Below are 17,430 nucleotides of genomic sequence, written 5' to 3' on the forward strand. Positions count from 1 at the left end.
AAAGGGGGAACAAGTCAATAACTGGGTTTCATCCCTTTTTCATCCCTTTTACGGGTGAAGATTATAAGAGAACATGGCCAACATGTTCAAATGTTCATAAATGACCAGCATGGTCAAGTAATAATAATCACAGTGGTTGTCGAAGGTGCAACAAGTCAGCACCTCAGGAGTAAATGTCAGTTGGCTTTTCATAGCCGATCATTAAGAGTATCTCTACCACTCCTGCTGTCTCTAGAGAGTTGAAAACAGCAGGTCTGGGACAGGTAGCACATCCGGTGAACAGGTCAGGGTTCCATAGCCGCAGGCAGAACAGTTGAAACTGGAGCAGCAGCACGGCCAGGTGGACTGGGGACAGCAAGGAGTCATCATGCCAGGTAGTCCTGAGGCATGGTCCTAGGGCTCAGGTCCTCCGAGAGAGAGAAAGAGAGAATTAGAGAAAGCATACTTAAATTCACACAGGACACCGGATAAGACAGGATAAATACTCCAGATATAACAGACTGACCCTATCCCCCGACACATAAACTACTGCAGCATAAATACTGGAGGCTGAGACAGGAGGGGTCAGGAGACACTATGGCCCCATCCGATGACTCTCCCAGACAGGGCCAAACAGGCAGGATATAACCCCACCCACTTTTCCAAAGCACAGCCCCCACACCACTAGATGTATATCTTCAACCACCAACGTACCATCCTGAGACAAGGCCGAGTATAGCCCACAAAGATCTCCGCCACAGCACAACCCAAGGGGAGGCGCCAGGTGGGGTTGATGGGGGAAGCTGGACTGTCGGGCTTGTCTGGATTGGAAGTAGGTTTGAAGTAGACTGGGAGGCATTAAAGACAAAACCCACATTGGTTTGGAAAACTGTTATTGCTCAGTACTCGCAATGTCTGTCATGGCTTTGTAGAATACTCTGTCAACCTGTTATTGTTACAGGGTGTTCCAGGTCCTTTTGGATTGGCTGGGGCTGATGGACCACAAGGGCAGAAGGTATGATATAGGAATGATGTAACCACGTTGTTATCATGGTGATGATATCATGCTGGAGCTGGACAGTAACATGAAGTTTCCAATTTGTCTAGGGGGACAAAGGCACTTATGGTGTGGTTGGGGATTCTGGAAACGCAGGCCTTAAGGTAAGTATTGCCAGTACAGGTTTAAAATTGTAAAATGATGCTGTATTCATGTATGAATTACAGAAAGCTATTTAACACACATACTATAGATTTTATTGAGTTATTGTCTTCTAATGACAGGGCGTGTCAGGAAGAAGAGGATTGAAGGGTGACATGGGAAAATCTGGACCAACGGTAGTATATCCAAAATCCTATTGCAATTCATCTTGATAACATTACAAATCTAAACCTCATGCACAGCATCCTGTACATTTTCTGTGATAATGAGTTAGACATTACAATGTATTTGTCTCTTCAGGAGAACAGCTGTTACATGATGCTCAGTAGTAAGTCTGTCAGTAAGACTGCCTGAATGTCTATGTTGTGTCCAGGGGCCAGAGGGTCTGCTGGGCAACAGAGGGCCCCAGGCGTCCCCTGGATTGGAGGTAAGAACACAGAGACAAGAGTACTGTATCTGAATTAAACAATACTTCTTTAGCTGTTGGTAGATGTTGGTTGATGTCTTTTGTACTCATCTCTACTTTCAGGATGTGTCTGGTGAGGCTGGGCCTCAGGGAGCAGTTGGCCTACCAGGACCTCTGGTTAGTGCTACAATAATCTCATGTCAGATACAAAATACACACATTAATTTTCAGATATGGTCACCAGAAATAAATGTCTACCGCGGTTTAGGACATGTCAGCATGACCTTTTTTGTTTATCTTCATGGACCAAAAGGTCGACCAGGCCCTGAGGAGAGACAAGGCCAGAAAGGTCAAAAGGTCAGGTCAAGCTTCACCATTCATCTGTCTTTACATCTACTTCTGTAACACTATTTATCCTACTCTGACATCCTACCTGCATCAAATCCACCTCATCTACATTTACTGTAGCTATGTGATTGTCGATTGCTCGTTTTTTGATGGTCGAAGTGGGAATCCAGGAAAGACGGGACACATCGGGAGGAGGGTCAGAATGAAGCCATCCCTTTTTCACATATTACAATTTCTCATTTCAATGTATATGGGTCTTGATTCTTGATTCTAAAAGCTGTTTTTGTTACCATGTAAGGGGAAAATAGGGAAATCTGGAAGCAGAGGCTGAAGAAGAGGGAGAGGAGGAAAGGTCATCACTATTGACTGTGAGAAATTCGGGCCTGATTATGCACTAGCCATACCATACAGTATAATGTTTCTTTAACCTTTAAAACACTGCTAATGGTTTGCAGCGGTGAGATTTTGTGTAAGGTCAACAGGGTATAACATTTTTCTATAGATTTAACCTTTTCTTTGAATTACAGGGAAAGAGGGGAGATTTTAGTTCAACCAGGCCTCCAGGAAGACAAGGGCCTTACGTAAGTTATTTTTAGTAACCATATAATTTGATCTGTTTTGTAAATGCTGTGCTCTCTTTTCAATGCCAGGTGGTTAGCTGTACAACTCAATCACTGTGTCCCCGAAACACAGGACATAACTACCCTTGTTTCTATATATATGTCTTTCTCTGTTTCTCTAAGGGGACACTTGGCATACAAGGAGAGAAGGGTGAAATGGGTGAACCAGGAGTCGAGGTAAATATGAAGCATCAACAGGGTGACCATATGATTCAAGAAGTAGAGCACTTTGAACCCTACGTTCCTAGAAGCTCATTCTATGTCAGACTGATGTCTTTCCCCTGAACTTGCAGGGAGAGAAGGCAGAGATGGGACGGACAGGCCCTCCTGGAGTTCAGGGGCTGAAGGTACTCTCATTTATCCCAAGAAGCGTATTAGACATGAGTCCGATGTACTGTGCATGAATTGATCTATTTAGAGTCACTACAGATACATTTTGCCTCCATCATTCCCATGTTCATATCCCTATACATTTCCTGTATTCAATGATGGACACAGCTCCATGATGTGTCTGTGTGTCTGTTTCAGGGGACACAAGGCCCTTTGGGAGAGCCAGGGAGCGATGGCCTAAAAGGAGAACAGGTGAGATGTACTATCTAGTATCTGTCTGTCTATTTGGTCTTACTCTGAAAGCTTGACTCAGTGTTTTCTGTTAAGTACGCAACATTATTCGTGGCATTGCTATTGAGTTGTATTGACTGTGATTTGTCTTCTGTCTTTGTAGGGAGACATTGGTTCTCATGAGGGGTGGGGGACCCCAGGTCTAACGGGACTTCCTGTGACTTTCAGTGATATGCTATTGCTATTTCCTTTACTTTTCTGAAAATAAAGTAGGATTTTTATTACAGAGAATAATTCAATTCTAATGTGATTCCTTTTCTCTATCTATAGGGTTTGTTTGGAGAAACTGTATATTACTCTAAATACAAATACACGCATGTGTTCCATTTTTTTACCTTGATACCTTGATGTGTTCTGTACATTTATTATGTGGAGATTGGTGGATTGACTGAGGGCACTGACTAAATGGACTATTCACCTGAATATCAGGATCTAAAAGGATTTGCCGGAAAATCAGGTCCTGTTGGAGTGAGAGGCCTGCCTGTGAGTATGACCTTCCTCACGTCACCCCACATTACCAGCTGCGTTACCTCTATTTAATGAAATAAAAAGGATTCCTGACCCAATCTACATTTTAGTCATTTAGTAAACATGCATATCCAGAGCGACTTACAATTAGTGCATTCATCTTGAGATAGCTACATGTAGGTGGGACACACACATATCTCAGTCATAGTAAGGTTCAGAGAGGGGCAGGGACTCTGCAGAGACTCTGCTGTCCTAGGCATCAGGGTAAGCTGGCTCCACCATTGGGGTGCCAGGACAGAGAAGAACACTGACTGGGCTGACCGGGAGCTGATCTCTTGTGGCAGAACGAAGTGCTCGGATGTGTTGGGATGTAGGGTTTGAGCATAGCCTGAAGGTAGGAAGCATCCCGGGGCAGTGAGTTTAACTTTTATATTGTGCTTGTTTTTCCTTTTTTATATCAGGGTCTCCCTGGACCTCCTGCCCCCCCTGGAACCTCTCTGAACCTTACTCTGAACCTTACTCTGAACCTTACTTTACTCTGGCACAGATCAAGGCAAGTTGTTGGTAATCTGTCAAAGCAAATCCCCCCCTGACCAGGACCCCAACTACCTCCTGATCCAGACTCTGCTGGACCCTTTGCACCAGGACCTGTGCTTGTTCATAGATCCACCAGATGGCACTAAAGAACACCCGGCTACCACCTGCTTGGCGCTGTGGCTGTCCCAGCCGAACTTCACTAACGGTATGGGCTTCTTCCACAGGAAGCAAAGTTCCCTCTCAGCTGCATGCGTGCGGGGGCTCGCAGTAGCCCGAGACTGCCGCGCAGCTCCCCCAGGACTGCTGCGAGAAGAAATATCCCCAGGACTGCTGCGAGAAGAAATATCAGCCCACAGAAGAAATATCAGCCCACGGAGAGGGGCAGGAGATTGAACTTCACTCAACTTTCTAGAGTTTTACCCCTTAGTTAACACTATCAACGTTTCTCTTTACTGTGAGAATTGTGATCAAATCAATGCAATATTAGCCACTTTCAATGCAACATACCGAAAAAAACTAACCATACAAGAGATGTTGTTGTAGGCACAACACATTGGAGTAGAATTCTATTGCGCAGGAATATGCCCGTACTCTACACAGACTCGTGCGGCATTAACAGTCAGAGCTGCAGTAGGCCTATAGCAAATTGACCATTGCCATATATGGATATGTGACATTTACTTTGAACTGGACTGTGTTTTCAGCTGTGGTCGTGAGTAGAGGAGCTTGTTTTGACATGTAGCCACATGTCCACATTTTGTTCATATCCTTTGCTAGTTAGTAAATTATTAGTCCCTGTTATAGATAATTTGTAGTCAGTAATAGGGGAGTGATTGCTTCCTACAAGAGCACAAAACATGTATATTTAAAAGCAAGTCAGGTAAAGATATTTTCTTTTGTCTTAAAGGGGCAGTGTTGTATTTTGAGACAAGCTTGAATAAGCGAAAGTAGCCAATAGGCAGAGGGCGCATAATTTGTCTGATTCCCTGTAATAATGGTATGGGAATAACAATGCATTTTATTTTGTAAAGTGGTTTCTTGCATCAAACAACACAACACCAAGTTCAGTCACTTCCGTGTCTGAAGGATAAGTGGATAAACAGGTTAATGTCAGGCCCTGCATGTTTTTTCGAAAGGCTCATGGAATATAGGCCTACTGTACATTGAACACCACACATTGGTTGCTACTGTAGCCTGAATGATAGAACAGCTACAGTTGAAGTTGGAAGTTTACATACACCTTAGCCAAATACATTTAAACTCTGTTTTTCACAATTCCTGACATTTAATCCTAGACATTTAATCCTTTCCTGTTTTAGGACAGTTAGAATCACCACTTTATTTTAAGAAGGGGAAATGTCATTAATATTAGAGAATTATTTATTTCAGCTTTTATTTAGTTTACATACACTCAATTAGTATTTGGTAGCATTGCCTTTAAATTGTTTAACTTGGGTCAATCGTTTCGGGTAGCCTTCCACAAGCTTCCCACAATAGGTTGGGTGAATTTTGTCCCATTCCTCCTGACAGAGCTGGTGTAACTGAGTCCGGTTTGTAGACCTCCTTGCTCACACACACTTTTTCAGTTCTGCCCACAAATGTTCTATATAATTGAGGTCAGGGCTTTGTGATGGCCACTCCAATACCTTGACTTTGTTGTCCTTAAAACTTCTTGACGCACCCATCCCGTTAGCGGGATCATTTTCATCAACATCCGCTGAATTGCAGAGCGCCAATTTCAAATTAAATTACTAAAAATATTTCATTTTCATGAAATCACAAGTGCAATATAGTAAAACACAGCGTAGCTAGTTGTTAATCCACCTGGCGTGTCAGATTTCAAAAAAGCTTTACAGCTAAAGCAAACCAAGCGTTTATGTAAGGACATTCCTCTCAGCAGACAAAACATTACAAACAGCTAGCAGCAAAGTAGATTGGTCACGAAAGTCAGAAAAGCAATAAAATGAATCGCTTACCTTTGATGATCTTCGGATGTTTGCAATCACGAGACTCCCAGTTACACAATAAATGTTCCTTTTGTTCCAGAAAGATTATTTTTATATCCAAAATATCTCCATTTGGTTGGCGCGTTTTGATCAGAAATCCACAGGCTCAAGCGGTCACGACGGGGCAGACGAAAAAAAAAAAGTCAATAGAAGAGAAAGAGAGAAAATGTCTGCTCCAAGCTGTTGTGCATGCAAAACTCTGCTGGCACCCAGCCATCCACTGACGAGATGTGATCGTCTTTGCTCAATTTTCAGAATAAAAGGCTGAAACTATGTCTAAAGACTGTTCACACCATGTGGAAGCCAAAGGGAAAGGAATCTGGTTGATATCCATTTAAATGGAGGGAAGGCATGCAATGGAACAGGGAGCTTTCAAAATAAGAGGCACTTCCGAGTTGGATTTTCCTCAGGTTTTCACCTGCAATATCAGTTCTGTTATACTCACAGACAATATTTTGACAGTTTTGTAAACTTTAGAGTGTTTTCTATCCTAATCTGACAATTATATGCATATTCTAGCTTCTGGGCCTGAGAAATAGGCAGTTTAATTTGGATACGTTTTTCATCCAAACATCAAAATACTGCCCCCTACACTCAACAGGTTAAACCATTTTGCCACAAATTTGGAAGTATGCTTGGGGTCATTGTCCATTTGGAAGACCCATTTGCGACCAAGCTTTAACTTCCTGACTGATGTCTTGAGATGAACACGTCTCCTTCCTGAGCGGTATGACGGCTGCGTGGTCCCATGGTGTTTATACTTGCGTACTATTGTTTGTACAGATGAACGTGGTACCTTCAGGCATTTGGAAAGTGATCCCAATGATGAACCAGACTTGTGGAGGTCTATAATTTCTTTTGATCTCTTTTGATTTTCCCATGATGTCAAGCAAAGAGGCTCTGTGTTTCAAAGGTAGGCCTTGAAATACATCCACAGGTACACTTCCAATTGACTCAAATGATGTCAATTAGCCGATCAGAAGCTTCTAAAGCCATGATATAATTTTCTGGAATTTTCCAAGCTGTTTAAAGGCATAGTCAACTTAGTGTATGTATACTTCTGACCCACTGGAATTGTGATACAGTGAATTATAAGTGAAGTAATCTGTCTGTTAACAATTGTTGGAAAAATTACTTGTGTCATACACAAAGAAGATGTCCTAACCGACTTGCTAAAACTATAGTTTGCTAACAAGACATTTATGGAGTGGTTTAAAAACGAGTTTTAATTACTCCAACATAAGTGTATGTACACTTCCAACTTCAACTGTATGTCCATGTTAAAATGTTATGGAATGCATTTTATCCATTGTTTTTAATGGTAGGCCTATATTATGATCAAATAGCCACATTAGCCTACTTAGCCACTGTTCAAACTGTAACATAAAGCAGCTACAGCCTCAGTGTTCACAGTAAATGCGCCCTGAAAGTTGCACAACATTTTGACAACGTTCAAGTTTGCGTGTGTTCAGCAGACCTGAAATGTGCTTGATGTCGAAAAAAAAAACGAGAGGTAACATTGACAGGAACTATATTGATTTAATTATTTTCATCACAATGTGACACCTTCTCCATTATATTCTAACAGCATTTTAAATGTACAATATGTTTATTAGATTTGTGTGGGAGCAGTTGTACTCTACAGCAGCAGAGAGATTAAACCCTGATCAGTTTTTGACGTGAAGGTTGTTCCATGTTCCAGGGATGTGTTACATTGATCCTAACCAGGGCAGCCCAGCTGATGCCATTCTGGTCTACTGTGACTTCACTGCAGCACCAAAGAGCTGTCTGTCCCCGCTCCAGCCTCAGGTACTTCCACACACACCTCTGGCTCTGGGACCCTCTGAACTATAGATCTTTTTTTCATGTGGTAATAACATATGCTATGTGTGTTTGAAATTCGTTCAAACCTCAGGTGCCAATGAAGGCATGGCTGAAGGATTCTAGGACAAATATCTAATTTCATTGGTTGAGTTCAATGGAAAGAGGCTTTCAAGTGAGGCTCAAATCCAACTTTGATTCCGTCTTTCTCTCGTGTCCTTAGTTTGATTTGATGCTTTGAAACCACACCTTCCATTCCCTCTCCCAGTTTGAGTATCCAGGACCGGATGTAGTGCAGATGAGGTTCCTTAGGTTAAACAGCAGGCTCACCAGTCAGAACATTACCTACTCCTGCCAGCCTGAGACAGACAGGGATCAGGGGAAAGAGAGGTGAAGTTCCTGGCAGACACACAAAGACAAAGTTACCTGTGGACATTACGAGAGTGTGTGGTATGTTTTCAGACTATAATGATTACCATGTACTGTATTAGATGATGATGATGGTGATCAATCAATCAAATTGTATTGGTCACATACACATAATTAGCAGATGTTTTTGCGCGTGTAGCAAAATGATGATGAAGAGGAGGGGACTGTTGAGGGATGGTGAAGAGAGAATAACTTCAGTGCTTGTAATTTACTTTGTGTTTCCTTCTTGGCAGTCCTCTGAGGAGCTGTATTCCGGAGACCGTCGTGAGTCAGCGAGGACCTCGATTTGCTTCCACTGAGAGATCTGGCAGTGTTAGGAAGCAGTGACCTCACACAGGAGTTTGGATTCACTGTCGGGTCTGTGTGCTTCAGCTAAAGGAAAGAGAGACAGTCTCTCTAAGGACTGATAAGAGCAGAGACAACAATGAGACAATCACCAGACAACCTCCAGCTAGTGGGGAAATGACTCAGAGATACTGGAAAGAGACAGAGAAAGGCATCAGCATTTCTCCACTTCTCATGACAGAATTGTTTATTGACAAAGTAGAAGTACCAACCAACAGGACAAAGTGTCTGGTTAACCAGTTAATAAACATGAACTGGTTGGTCTGTGGCCAGGGATATTCTTGAGAGAAAGTATCTTTGTATTTTGTGTACACTGATTTCATTTGTGATATTGAAACATGCTTATTCATGTAATTGGTTTAAATGATGGCGGTTTCCTTAAATGTTTATGGTGCTATAATTCTGTTTTTTACAAACCTTCCCATACTTAATTCAGGTATGTTCTTGACCAAGAGCACTGTGGTTTACACAACCTTCACTGCCGCAACTTAACAATGTGTCCCAAATCTGTGCTCACTCTACCCTTACATCCCAAGTTAGAAACTAAGGAACATATCAATATTGATCCCTTGGTCAAAAAGTAGGAAGACTAATACAATGAGGACTATTAGGAGCTATGACAATTAATTAATTGTATTTGGTGATAACATGTTATGCATTATTGCAGCACCTGATAGATGCAGTAGCCTAACTACCATTGGTGAAATTGTAATGTTCTGATGTCTGTTGAAACAGAGGAACAATGCGGTACTATAAAACATGTTGTCAAAGTTGATGTATATAGGTCATTCAATAAGACCAACGTTGACGTTTTCTGTAGATTCTTTGTGTCTCCTGTGTTTTTACCTCACTGCACCTTATTATGATGTCCCTGCTAGAGGTTTATCTTTGTCCCTCCTCAATTTACCACATGATTTTACACCCTGACCTGGCTTTATTCTCCCATGAACCCCAACCTGAGAAGCTTTGACAAGGGAAAAATGACTCCCCAGTTCTGTGAAAAACAGTACTGATTCGAATGGAAAAACTCCAGGAGGGACTTTATGTGGTGGCTGCTGTTGATAATGTGCTTACAATTGATACTGGATTGCATGCAGCAGGCTTTGAACATGGTATGGAACTTCAATGACAGAGACAAAGGTATCTTTAAAGTTTTGCTCAGTTTCATCTTTGCTCAAAGGTGTGTGTTTGTAAATTGTGCGATTTACTTAATTTATTTGCTGGCCAGTTTTCTTCAAGTGTTTTATGTATCCAGTCATGTATATATATATAAAATCCATATGCTATCATGTTTTGTAATATGCACACGAGATACCAGTAATTGTTTGGGGTTCAACTGAAATATATGAATAAATTAAAGTATTGTACTAATTTATTCATAATTCATTGGTATTGCCCCTCCACAAAAAGCACCCAAACAAGTGGAAAATATAAGCCATTTTAATTCAAACTTAAAGCACTTCAAAAGCGATGTGATTTGACTACATTAGATTAATGAACATTAACTACCGATGAAGAAGCTATGATGTTTCATGAAAATAATCGGGCGAAGTGTTGACATGAGAGAAAGGCGATAACTACAGTGTATCGCCCTCAGACATTGTTGCCCCTGCTCTGGTCGCTCAGATGACTTTTTCCTGACACTGAGGATAGACATTTCTGCTGCTGTTGAGTAGAGGACAATTCTCTTCAAGGTAGGCAATCATTTTAAACAAACACTTGCGTTTATCCTGTAAGACATGCTCCTCGTTTATAGCGAATTGACTGTACTCGTGTAACGGCTTGTTTTTAGGCTGTAGGCCTCGTAATGCCTCGGTCTCTAGTAGTCCTGTGAATCGGTCAAGCCTCGCTCAAGACCCAGGACATTGGAATTGGGAGCTCCGAAGAGCACAAGAGACGATACATTGTAGTTTAAAATGTAAAGGTATTTCTAAATTCAACGTCTGTAGTTTTAGCCTGGGTTTTATTGGCAGACAGTAAATTATTATGTAGGTTTGGCGCTGATGTTTCACATCGTAATTAACAGCTGTTGCGCCAGGACTCCTGAGGTGAACAGCCTCCAGGCTTCCTCGTCAGATGGCATACAGTATTACACAACTAAAGTCATGTATTTCCTTTCTAAACTCATTTTACTTGTTTAGGAAAAAATGTAAGAAATATTTTCAATAGTGAGGACAAGTGGCTGACAGGCTGCAATAGGTGTGTAAAGTAAAATGACTTTAGTGACAGCAGCAAAATGTAAATGAAACTCCATTGCTTTGTTTTCAGATAGTTTTATTTCTCTATTGAAACAAAGTGATCCGTATATATATATATGCATTATATATACTATATATATATATATACTTTGTTTCAATAGAGAAATAAAACTATAATAATATATATGTATGTATGTATGTATGTATGTATGTATGTATGTATGTATGTATGTATGTATGTATGTATGCATGTGTCCTCTATTAAAAGTAGCTTAATCTGTTTTGATCTAATAAACCACATCTCTCTACAGTTGAGTTTGTATCAGAGAAGATAATGTGTCGCCTATATATTGCATCTGCTGTCATTTCTAATTGGCAGCCCACTTTCTCCCTCTAGCACTGTGCCTATGACTTCACCGTGGGGTGGGCTGGAGACATGAACCCATCATCAAGGACGGACTTTGTGTCTTTAACCCTCACTGGACAAGGAAGTGGCATCTATAATAACAGTAAACAGTGGACAAGACAGTCCTGCTGGAGGGTGAGTGATGGCTGAAAGAAGTCAACCAACTTACTTATCTCACACACTGATCTGATGACTTATTATGTGCTATTTACAGTTTATTTATATGCTGTAAGGCATATCGCACTGAATGTTTTGTACATCAAATGTAGCATGACATTTTAATGGTTTACTAACTTTAATTAAAAAATTGTCTCAAAGACATAATTGTGATCATAACCATAATTTCATGTGATAGCCACTCAGAAAGGACATGACTGGTGCTCAGACCTGTCACTGTTAGTCAGTAGAGGTATGACCGTTGTTTATCAGAAGAATATGACGCTGCAGTGCTTCTGTATAGTAGCAGCATGTTACTATAGTAACGCAGTTGATCAGACATGTAGCACTGTGTGTGACATTCAGTGATTCTTCTGTATTTCTTGTTGATCGTGTGCTTGTCCCTCCTGACGGACAAGCCAGCGCAGTCAATTTACAAATGAGGTTTTTATCTAATTCACCTTGTGCTTATGGCTTTGTCATTTTCTCTCTCACCCAAATTGCACCCATATATCCACAGAAATGGAAACTGTTATCCAGATTGCAGCGCAACCTAATCCTCTTCACCGTGGCTCTCATGTTAGTTTGTGGGATTGCTACTAACCCCAGTGTCACAGAACATTTCCGAGGTAAGTCCAGCAAAACAATGGAATTGTTATAATGTATGGTGGTGACTGTTCCCGAGGCACCAGAGACTGAGCATTCTCCCCTCTGCTTCCTCCCCAGGCTTGGCTGTTGTTGCGAAGGAGGAAGGGGACCATGCTCTGAAACCTGTCATCCATGAGGTCCAACCTGAGTTGGACAAACTGAACCGACCGTTAGTACCAGAGTCACCTTCAGAGGTTGGTACATTCCACTCCTCTGCTTTACTACTAAAGCCAACCTTTGACTATGACAAAATATGTGGATTGACACATCCAGTAAGCTGGGTTTCTGAAGTAAAGCTTTCCCTCCCTTTACCATGTTTCTTCCTTCAGAAGCAGAAGAGGGCAGCCCACAAGCGGGGGCCACCCGGCCTGCAGAACCGACTGCAAAAGAAAGGGAACGTGTCAGATACCCAGGTGGAGAAAGAGGAGGGAGAGAAGCCACTTGTTAAGTAAGACTAGCCTCTAATCAGTGGAGAGAACTGATGGACTGATTGATAACAACATACTGATATACCTTTATTGCATGGGTTAGAGAAGTGGATTGTGATGCGTAATCTGAATAAAATATACAACTCGATTCCAAGCAATTATAAACATGTTTTCTTGTCTTCTCATCTTGACTGGCCCCTATGTGTGTTTAGCTGGCGTGTGGCCATGATTGACCAAGCCACTGAAAGAAGAACTGCCAAGGAAGCAGCGAACAAGGTGGATGTCCCAGAGGTTGAGCAAGAGGGCCATTCACACAAGGAGCCAGGTCTTTGCCATGTTTATGCCTCTACTGTCTCTCTCTGTCTCTCTCTGCTCAAACCCTCCATAGCACCCCTTCATGACCATGAACAACAGCTGAGTTTATTAACCACACGTTGAGTTTGATGTGTGCATGGCCTGAAAGAGACTTAAATAGAAGTAGTGAATTCATAATTCTGGAACGGACTTGGATGGTGGCCTAATATCTTGGCACGTGTGTGTTTCAGAAGTCGATAGGCTTGAGGCAGTACGTGATGCTTTCAGACATGCATGGAAGGGCTACAAAGAGTTTGCCTGGGGGAAAGATGAGCTGAGGCCCATGTCTAAGTCCTATGGAGAGTGGTTTGGCCTAGGCTTGACCCTAATTGATGCACTGGATACAATGTGGATCCTCAACCTCAAAAAAGGTACCTACAGTACATTCATGATCCAGCTTTTCTATATACCTTCTGTATCAGAGTTTTCATGGAGTTAGACCACGAAAGTTTCTTGCCCTCTTTTGGACAGAGTTTGAGGAGGCTAAGACCTGGGTGTCCACAGAGCTGTCCTTTGATAAAGACGTGGACGTGAACCTGTTTGAGAGCACCATCCGTATCCTGGGCGGCTTGCTAAGCACTTACCATCTGACTGGAGACACTCTGTTCCTGGACAAGGCTGTGAGTCATGTACAGGGAGACCTATAGAGAGCTGGCACTTACTGTTTCTGCTGCTGGGCCTCTGGCACTTCCTCCTCCAGTCCCTCTGCCTCTCAAAGACCCTTTCATGGGCTGCTGCTAATGCTGCTGTTGGTCATATGAATTAAGTCCTGAAATTCTCTTTGGGAGATGGGGGTCTGGTTAAGGAAACCAAATTGATGGGCATTTCTGTTTTTTTTATTTTATTTTTATGACTTTGCAGAAAGATATAGGAACGAGGTTAATGCCTGCCTTCAACACCCCATCCAAGATCCCCTACTCAGATGTGAACATTGGGAAGGGTACGGCCCACCCCCCTCGATGGACGTCGGACAGCACTGTTGCGGAGGTCACCAGCATCCAGCTGGAATTTAGAGAGCTGAGTCGCCTCACTCAGGACACACGCTACCAGGTAAACCAAGCCACAACAGAGTATCAGGATCTGTTGGTAATGTTCATACCAACACTCAAAAGCAATGTTCCAATGGCAGGACTCGATTTGACGTCAGGTTTGATTTATACAGCACTCTATCAATCATCTCTGACGACATTTAACTGACTTTCTCCATCCCCTTCTTCTACAGGCTGCAGTGGATGAGGTCATGCAGAAAGTCCACAAGCTGGAGGGGAAGCAGGATGGCCTCGTCCCCATGTTCATCAACACCAACAGCGGCCAGTTCACCCATTTGGGGATGTTCACGCTGGGTGCACGGGCAGACAGCTACTACGAATACCTCCTCAAACAGTGGATCCAGGGAGGCAAGAAGGAGACGGCGTGAGTCAAACTCTTTTCTAAACACTTTCCGGTCTACTTTTCTCAAGGCTGTATATGAGGTTTAGGCTGACGCTAAGTCAGGTCTAGCCACTCAGGTCCTACTGATCTTGTCTAGGCTCCCTGCTAAGTACTGGGGGCAGGCAGCGGAGTTGTCCCTGCTCTAGCTTGCTGTCATGTTTGACAGTCTCATAGCTTGATCTCCTCAGAGCTGTCCCTCCCCTGATGTAACTGAGATGACTTAAACAGCCCAAGTCTCTCTGTTACCTGTAGTGCTGGACAAGCTGTGTGGATGTGAAAGAACAGCTGTATGTCGTATCAGGCTGTGCATAAGACTGAAAATTTCATGACTCTGTCTGGTGATATTTGCTCAACTTCATGCACAACTAGGTCTTCAGAGCTGCCTTATAAAACATTTACCCTCAGTTGGAACAGCTCTCTCGGACCCAGCACAGCTTGAGGACAGATTTGAGTTATTGTACTATGTTTTAAAAGTAGTTCCTTGTATTTAATTTTTTTCTTGGCTCAGTGCTGTATCAGTTGGTGTTGTGGATTCTATGGGACACGTATAAAATAACAGAAAACTACGCAAGTACCATTAAGCTGACTGCTTCTCAGTATTTGTGTAGTTATAGACTATATTCCTTTAAGTCAAAGCAGTGTTGTGCTTATACAGAGCAGTACAAATAAACAGACGTGCTTGGCTGTAAAGCTGTGGCTGTTTTGGGTGTTCCTTGGGTTGTGCTCCAGAGTGCTTGGCTATAAAGCTGTGACTGTGTTCCTCAGGTTGCTGGAGGATTACCTGCAGGCCCTGGAGGGAGTGAAGAAGAACCTGCTGAAGAAGTCCTCTCCGAACAGGCTGACCTTCGTTGGGGAGCTTTCCCATGGCAGGTTCAGCCCCAAAATGGTTAGGATACTGACTATGCACACTAGATGAGTGTGTGTTGAAAAAGCTGCTGTTTTCTCTAGATTGTGTAACATGGACATGGTCGTTCTCCACTGAACCCCCCTCCTCCATGTCAGGACCACCTGGTGTGTTTCCTCCCTGGGACCCTGGCTCTAGGGGCCCACCACGGCCTGCCAGCAGAACACATGGAGCTGGCCAAGCAGCTGATGGAGACCTGCTACCAGATGTATGCCCAGATGGAGACTGGCCTGAGCCCTGAGATTGTCCACTTTAACATGCACGAGGGCAGCATCGGAGATGTAGATGTGAAGGTAGGGGTGTGCTCTGAACAACACTCACAGCAGAGATATGGTTATGATCAACACCCAACTGAAGTGCTATTTGGTTCCTGACAATTTATTTCACTGTTGTGAAGTGTGTGTTTTTTGTTGATGCAATTGATATGATTGTTTCTCGTGTGTGTGTCATTACTTCAGCTTGCAGACAGACACAACCTCCTGCGCCCTGAGACGGTGGAGAGCTTGTTCTATCTGTACAGGTTCACTAAAGACAGGAAGTACAGGGACTGGGGCTGGGAGATCCTTCAGAACTTCAACAAGTATACCAAGGTGAGCGAGCACAGTCACTAACCAGCCTAGACTACTGTAAATACTGTAAGTAAATGAACCCGCCTGGTCCCAGATCTGTTTGGCATGACAATAGGAGTTATCTGGAACCAGGCTATTGAGAACTGCATTGTTAAAGTGAGTGATGAATCCTTATGTGTTAATTGAGTTAGTATTCCACAGATGGTACGCATCCTTCTTATAATAACGTGTGATAACAACATGTGACAACGTAATAACATGTGTGTCTCACCAGGTTTCTACTGGTGGCTACACGTCCATCAACAACGTCCGGGACCCAGAGTACCCCAGCCCCCGGGACAAGATGGAGAGTTTTTTCCTGGGGGAGACTCTCAAATACTTCTACCTGCTGTTCTCCGATGACCCGGAGCTGCTCAGTCTGGACAAGTATGTGTTCAACACAGAGGCTCACCCCCTGCCCATCTGGCCCACTGCACAGTGAGAGATACACAGGGCAAGTCAACATGAAGCACATATACAGTAATACATCACAGCTCAGGGCTTGGCTAACACCAATATATCTAGTTATTCCTTATTGCATATCTCAGTGACTCAAATTTGGGTTGGTTTACCCTCATCTAAATTGAAAACTCTGGAAAAAAATGCCTATTTTTAAAAGCCGGAATCCATTGTTTGTTTAAAAAGTGATTGTTACAGCCATGATGGGGAGGGGTTGCAGCAGTGCTGGGGTGAGATTGAAGTGTAGTAGCTTTGATATACAGTGGGGCAAAAAAGTATTTAGTCAGCCACCAATTGTGCAAGTTCTCCCACTTAAAAAGATGAGAGGCCTGTAATTTTCATCATAGGTACACTTAAACTATGACAGACAAAATGAGAGAGAAAAAAATCCAGAAAATCACATTGTAGGATTTTTAATTAATTAATTTGCAAATTATGGTGGAAAATAAGTATTTGGTCACCTACAAACAAGCAAGAGTTCTGGCTCTCACAGACCTGTAACTTCTTCTTTAAGAAGCTCCTCTGTCCTCCACTCGTTACCTGTATTAATGGCACCTGTTTGATCTTGTTATCAGTATAAAAGACACCTGTCCACAACCTCAAACAGTCACACTCCAAACTTCACTATGGCCAAGACCAAAGAGCTGTCAAAGGACACCAGAAACAAAATTGTAGATTGGGAGAATGTCATATGGTCAGATGAAACCAAAATATAACTTTTTGGTAAAAACTCAACTCGTCGTGTTTGGAGGACAAAGAATGCTGAGTTGCATCCAAATAACACCATACCTACTGTGAAGCATGGGGGTGGAAACATCATGCTTTGGGGCTGTTTTTCTGCAAAGGGACCAGGACGACTGATCCGTGTAAAGGAAAGAATGAATGGGGCCATGTATCGTGAGATTTTGAGTGAAAACCTCCTTCCATCAGCAAGGGCATTGAAGATGAAACGTGGCTGGGTCTTTCAGCATGACAATGATCCCAAACACACCGCCCGGGCAATGAAGGAGTGGCTTCGTAAGAAGCATTTCAAGGTCCTGGAGTGGCCTAGCCAGTCTCCAGATCTCAACGCCATAGAAAATCTTTGGAGGGAGTTGAA

The 17,430-nt window shown here is 42.8% G+C and overlaps 1 protein-coding gene across 3 annotated transcripts; it reads left to right on the forward strand.

The window, feature by feature from the left end:
- Positions 1-712: 712 nt before the first annotated feature.
- On the forward strand, positions 713-16,655 carry LOC112263106 (endoplasmic reticulum mannosyl-oligosaccharide 1,2-alpha-mannosidase-like). Of its 3 annotated transcripts, XM_042294887.1 has the most exons (29): positions 713-994; positions 1,087-1,140; positions 1,261-1,314; positions 1,512-1,565; positions 1,668-1,721; positions 1,858-2,260; positions 2,420-2,473; positions 2,636-2,689; positions 2,806-2,859; positions 3,041-3,094; positions 3,237-3,300; positions 3,509-3,616; positions 4,063-4,343; positions 7,847-7,953; positions 8,234-8,415; positions 8,628-9,879; positions 11,335-11,478; positions 12,020-12,128; positions 12,226-12,341; positions 12,477-12,595; positions 12,788-12,900; positions 13,121-13,300; positions 13,401-13,549; positions 13,791-13,979; positions 14,152-14,342; positions 15,126-15,246; positions 15,363-15,557; positions 15,723-15,854; positions 16,108-16,655. In XM_042294887.1, the coding sequence occupies exons 16-29, from the start codon at positions 9,865-9,867 to the stop codon at positions 16,312-16,314; spliced, it is 1,980 nt and encodes a 659-aa protein (XP_042150821.1). In that variant the 5' UTR covers positions 713-994; positions 1,087-1,140; positions 1,261-1,314; positions 1,512-1,565; positions 1,668-1,721; positions 1,858-2,260; positions 2,420-2,473; positions 2,636-2,689; positions 2,806-2,859; positions 3,041-3,094; positions 3,237-3,300; positions 3,509-3,616; positions 4,063-4,343; positions 7,847-7,953; positions 8,234-8,415; positions 8,628-9,864; the 3' UTR covers positions 16,315-16,655. The 3 variants fall into 3 exon arrangements, with proteins under 3 accessions (XP_042150821.1, XP_042150822.1, XP_024294849.1); XM_042294888.1 differs by lacking the exons at positions 713-994; positions 1,087-1,140; positions 1,261-1,314; ... (8 more) ...; positions 3,509-3,616; positions 4,063-4,343 and having other exon boundaries at positions 7,802-7,953; XM_024439081.2 differs by lacking the exons at positions 713-994; positions 1,087-1,140; positions 1,261-1,314; ... (11 more) ...; positions 8,234-8,415; positions 8,628-9,879 and adding an exon at positions 10,156-10,433.
- Positions 16,656-17,430: the final 775 nt, after the last annotated feature.

Source organism: Oncorhynchus tshawytscha, linkage group LG12 (assembly GCF_018296145.1).
Source record: "Oncorhynchus tshawytscha isolate Ot180627B linkage group LG12, Otsh_v2.0, whole genome shotgun sequence".
Lineage (NCBI taxonomy): Eukaryota > Metazoa > Chordata > Actinopteri > Salmoniformes > Salmonidae > Oncorhynchus > Oncorhynchus tshawytscha.

What these genes read in the sequence shown, in the direction of transcription:
- LOC112263106 (XM_042294887.1), top strand. An exon ending in TGTCACAGAACATTTCCGAG is followed by an intron (nt 12,129 to 12,225) that starts GTAAGTCCAGCA and finishes CTTCCTCCCCAG; the next exon opens with GCTTGGCTGTTGTTGCGAAG. An exon ending in CTCTGTTCCTGGACAAGGCT is followed by an intron (nt 13,550 to 13,790) that starts GTGAGTCATGTA and finishes ATGACTTTGCAG; the next exon opens with AAAGATATAGGAACGAGGTT.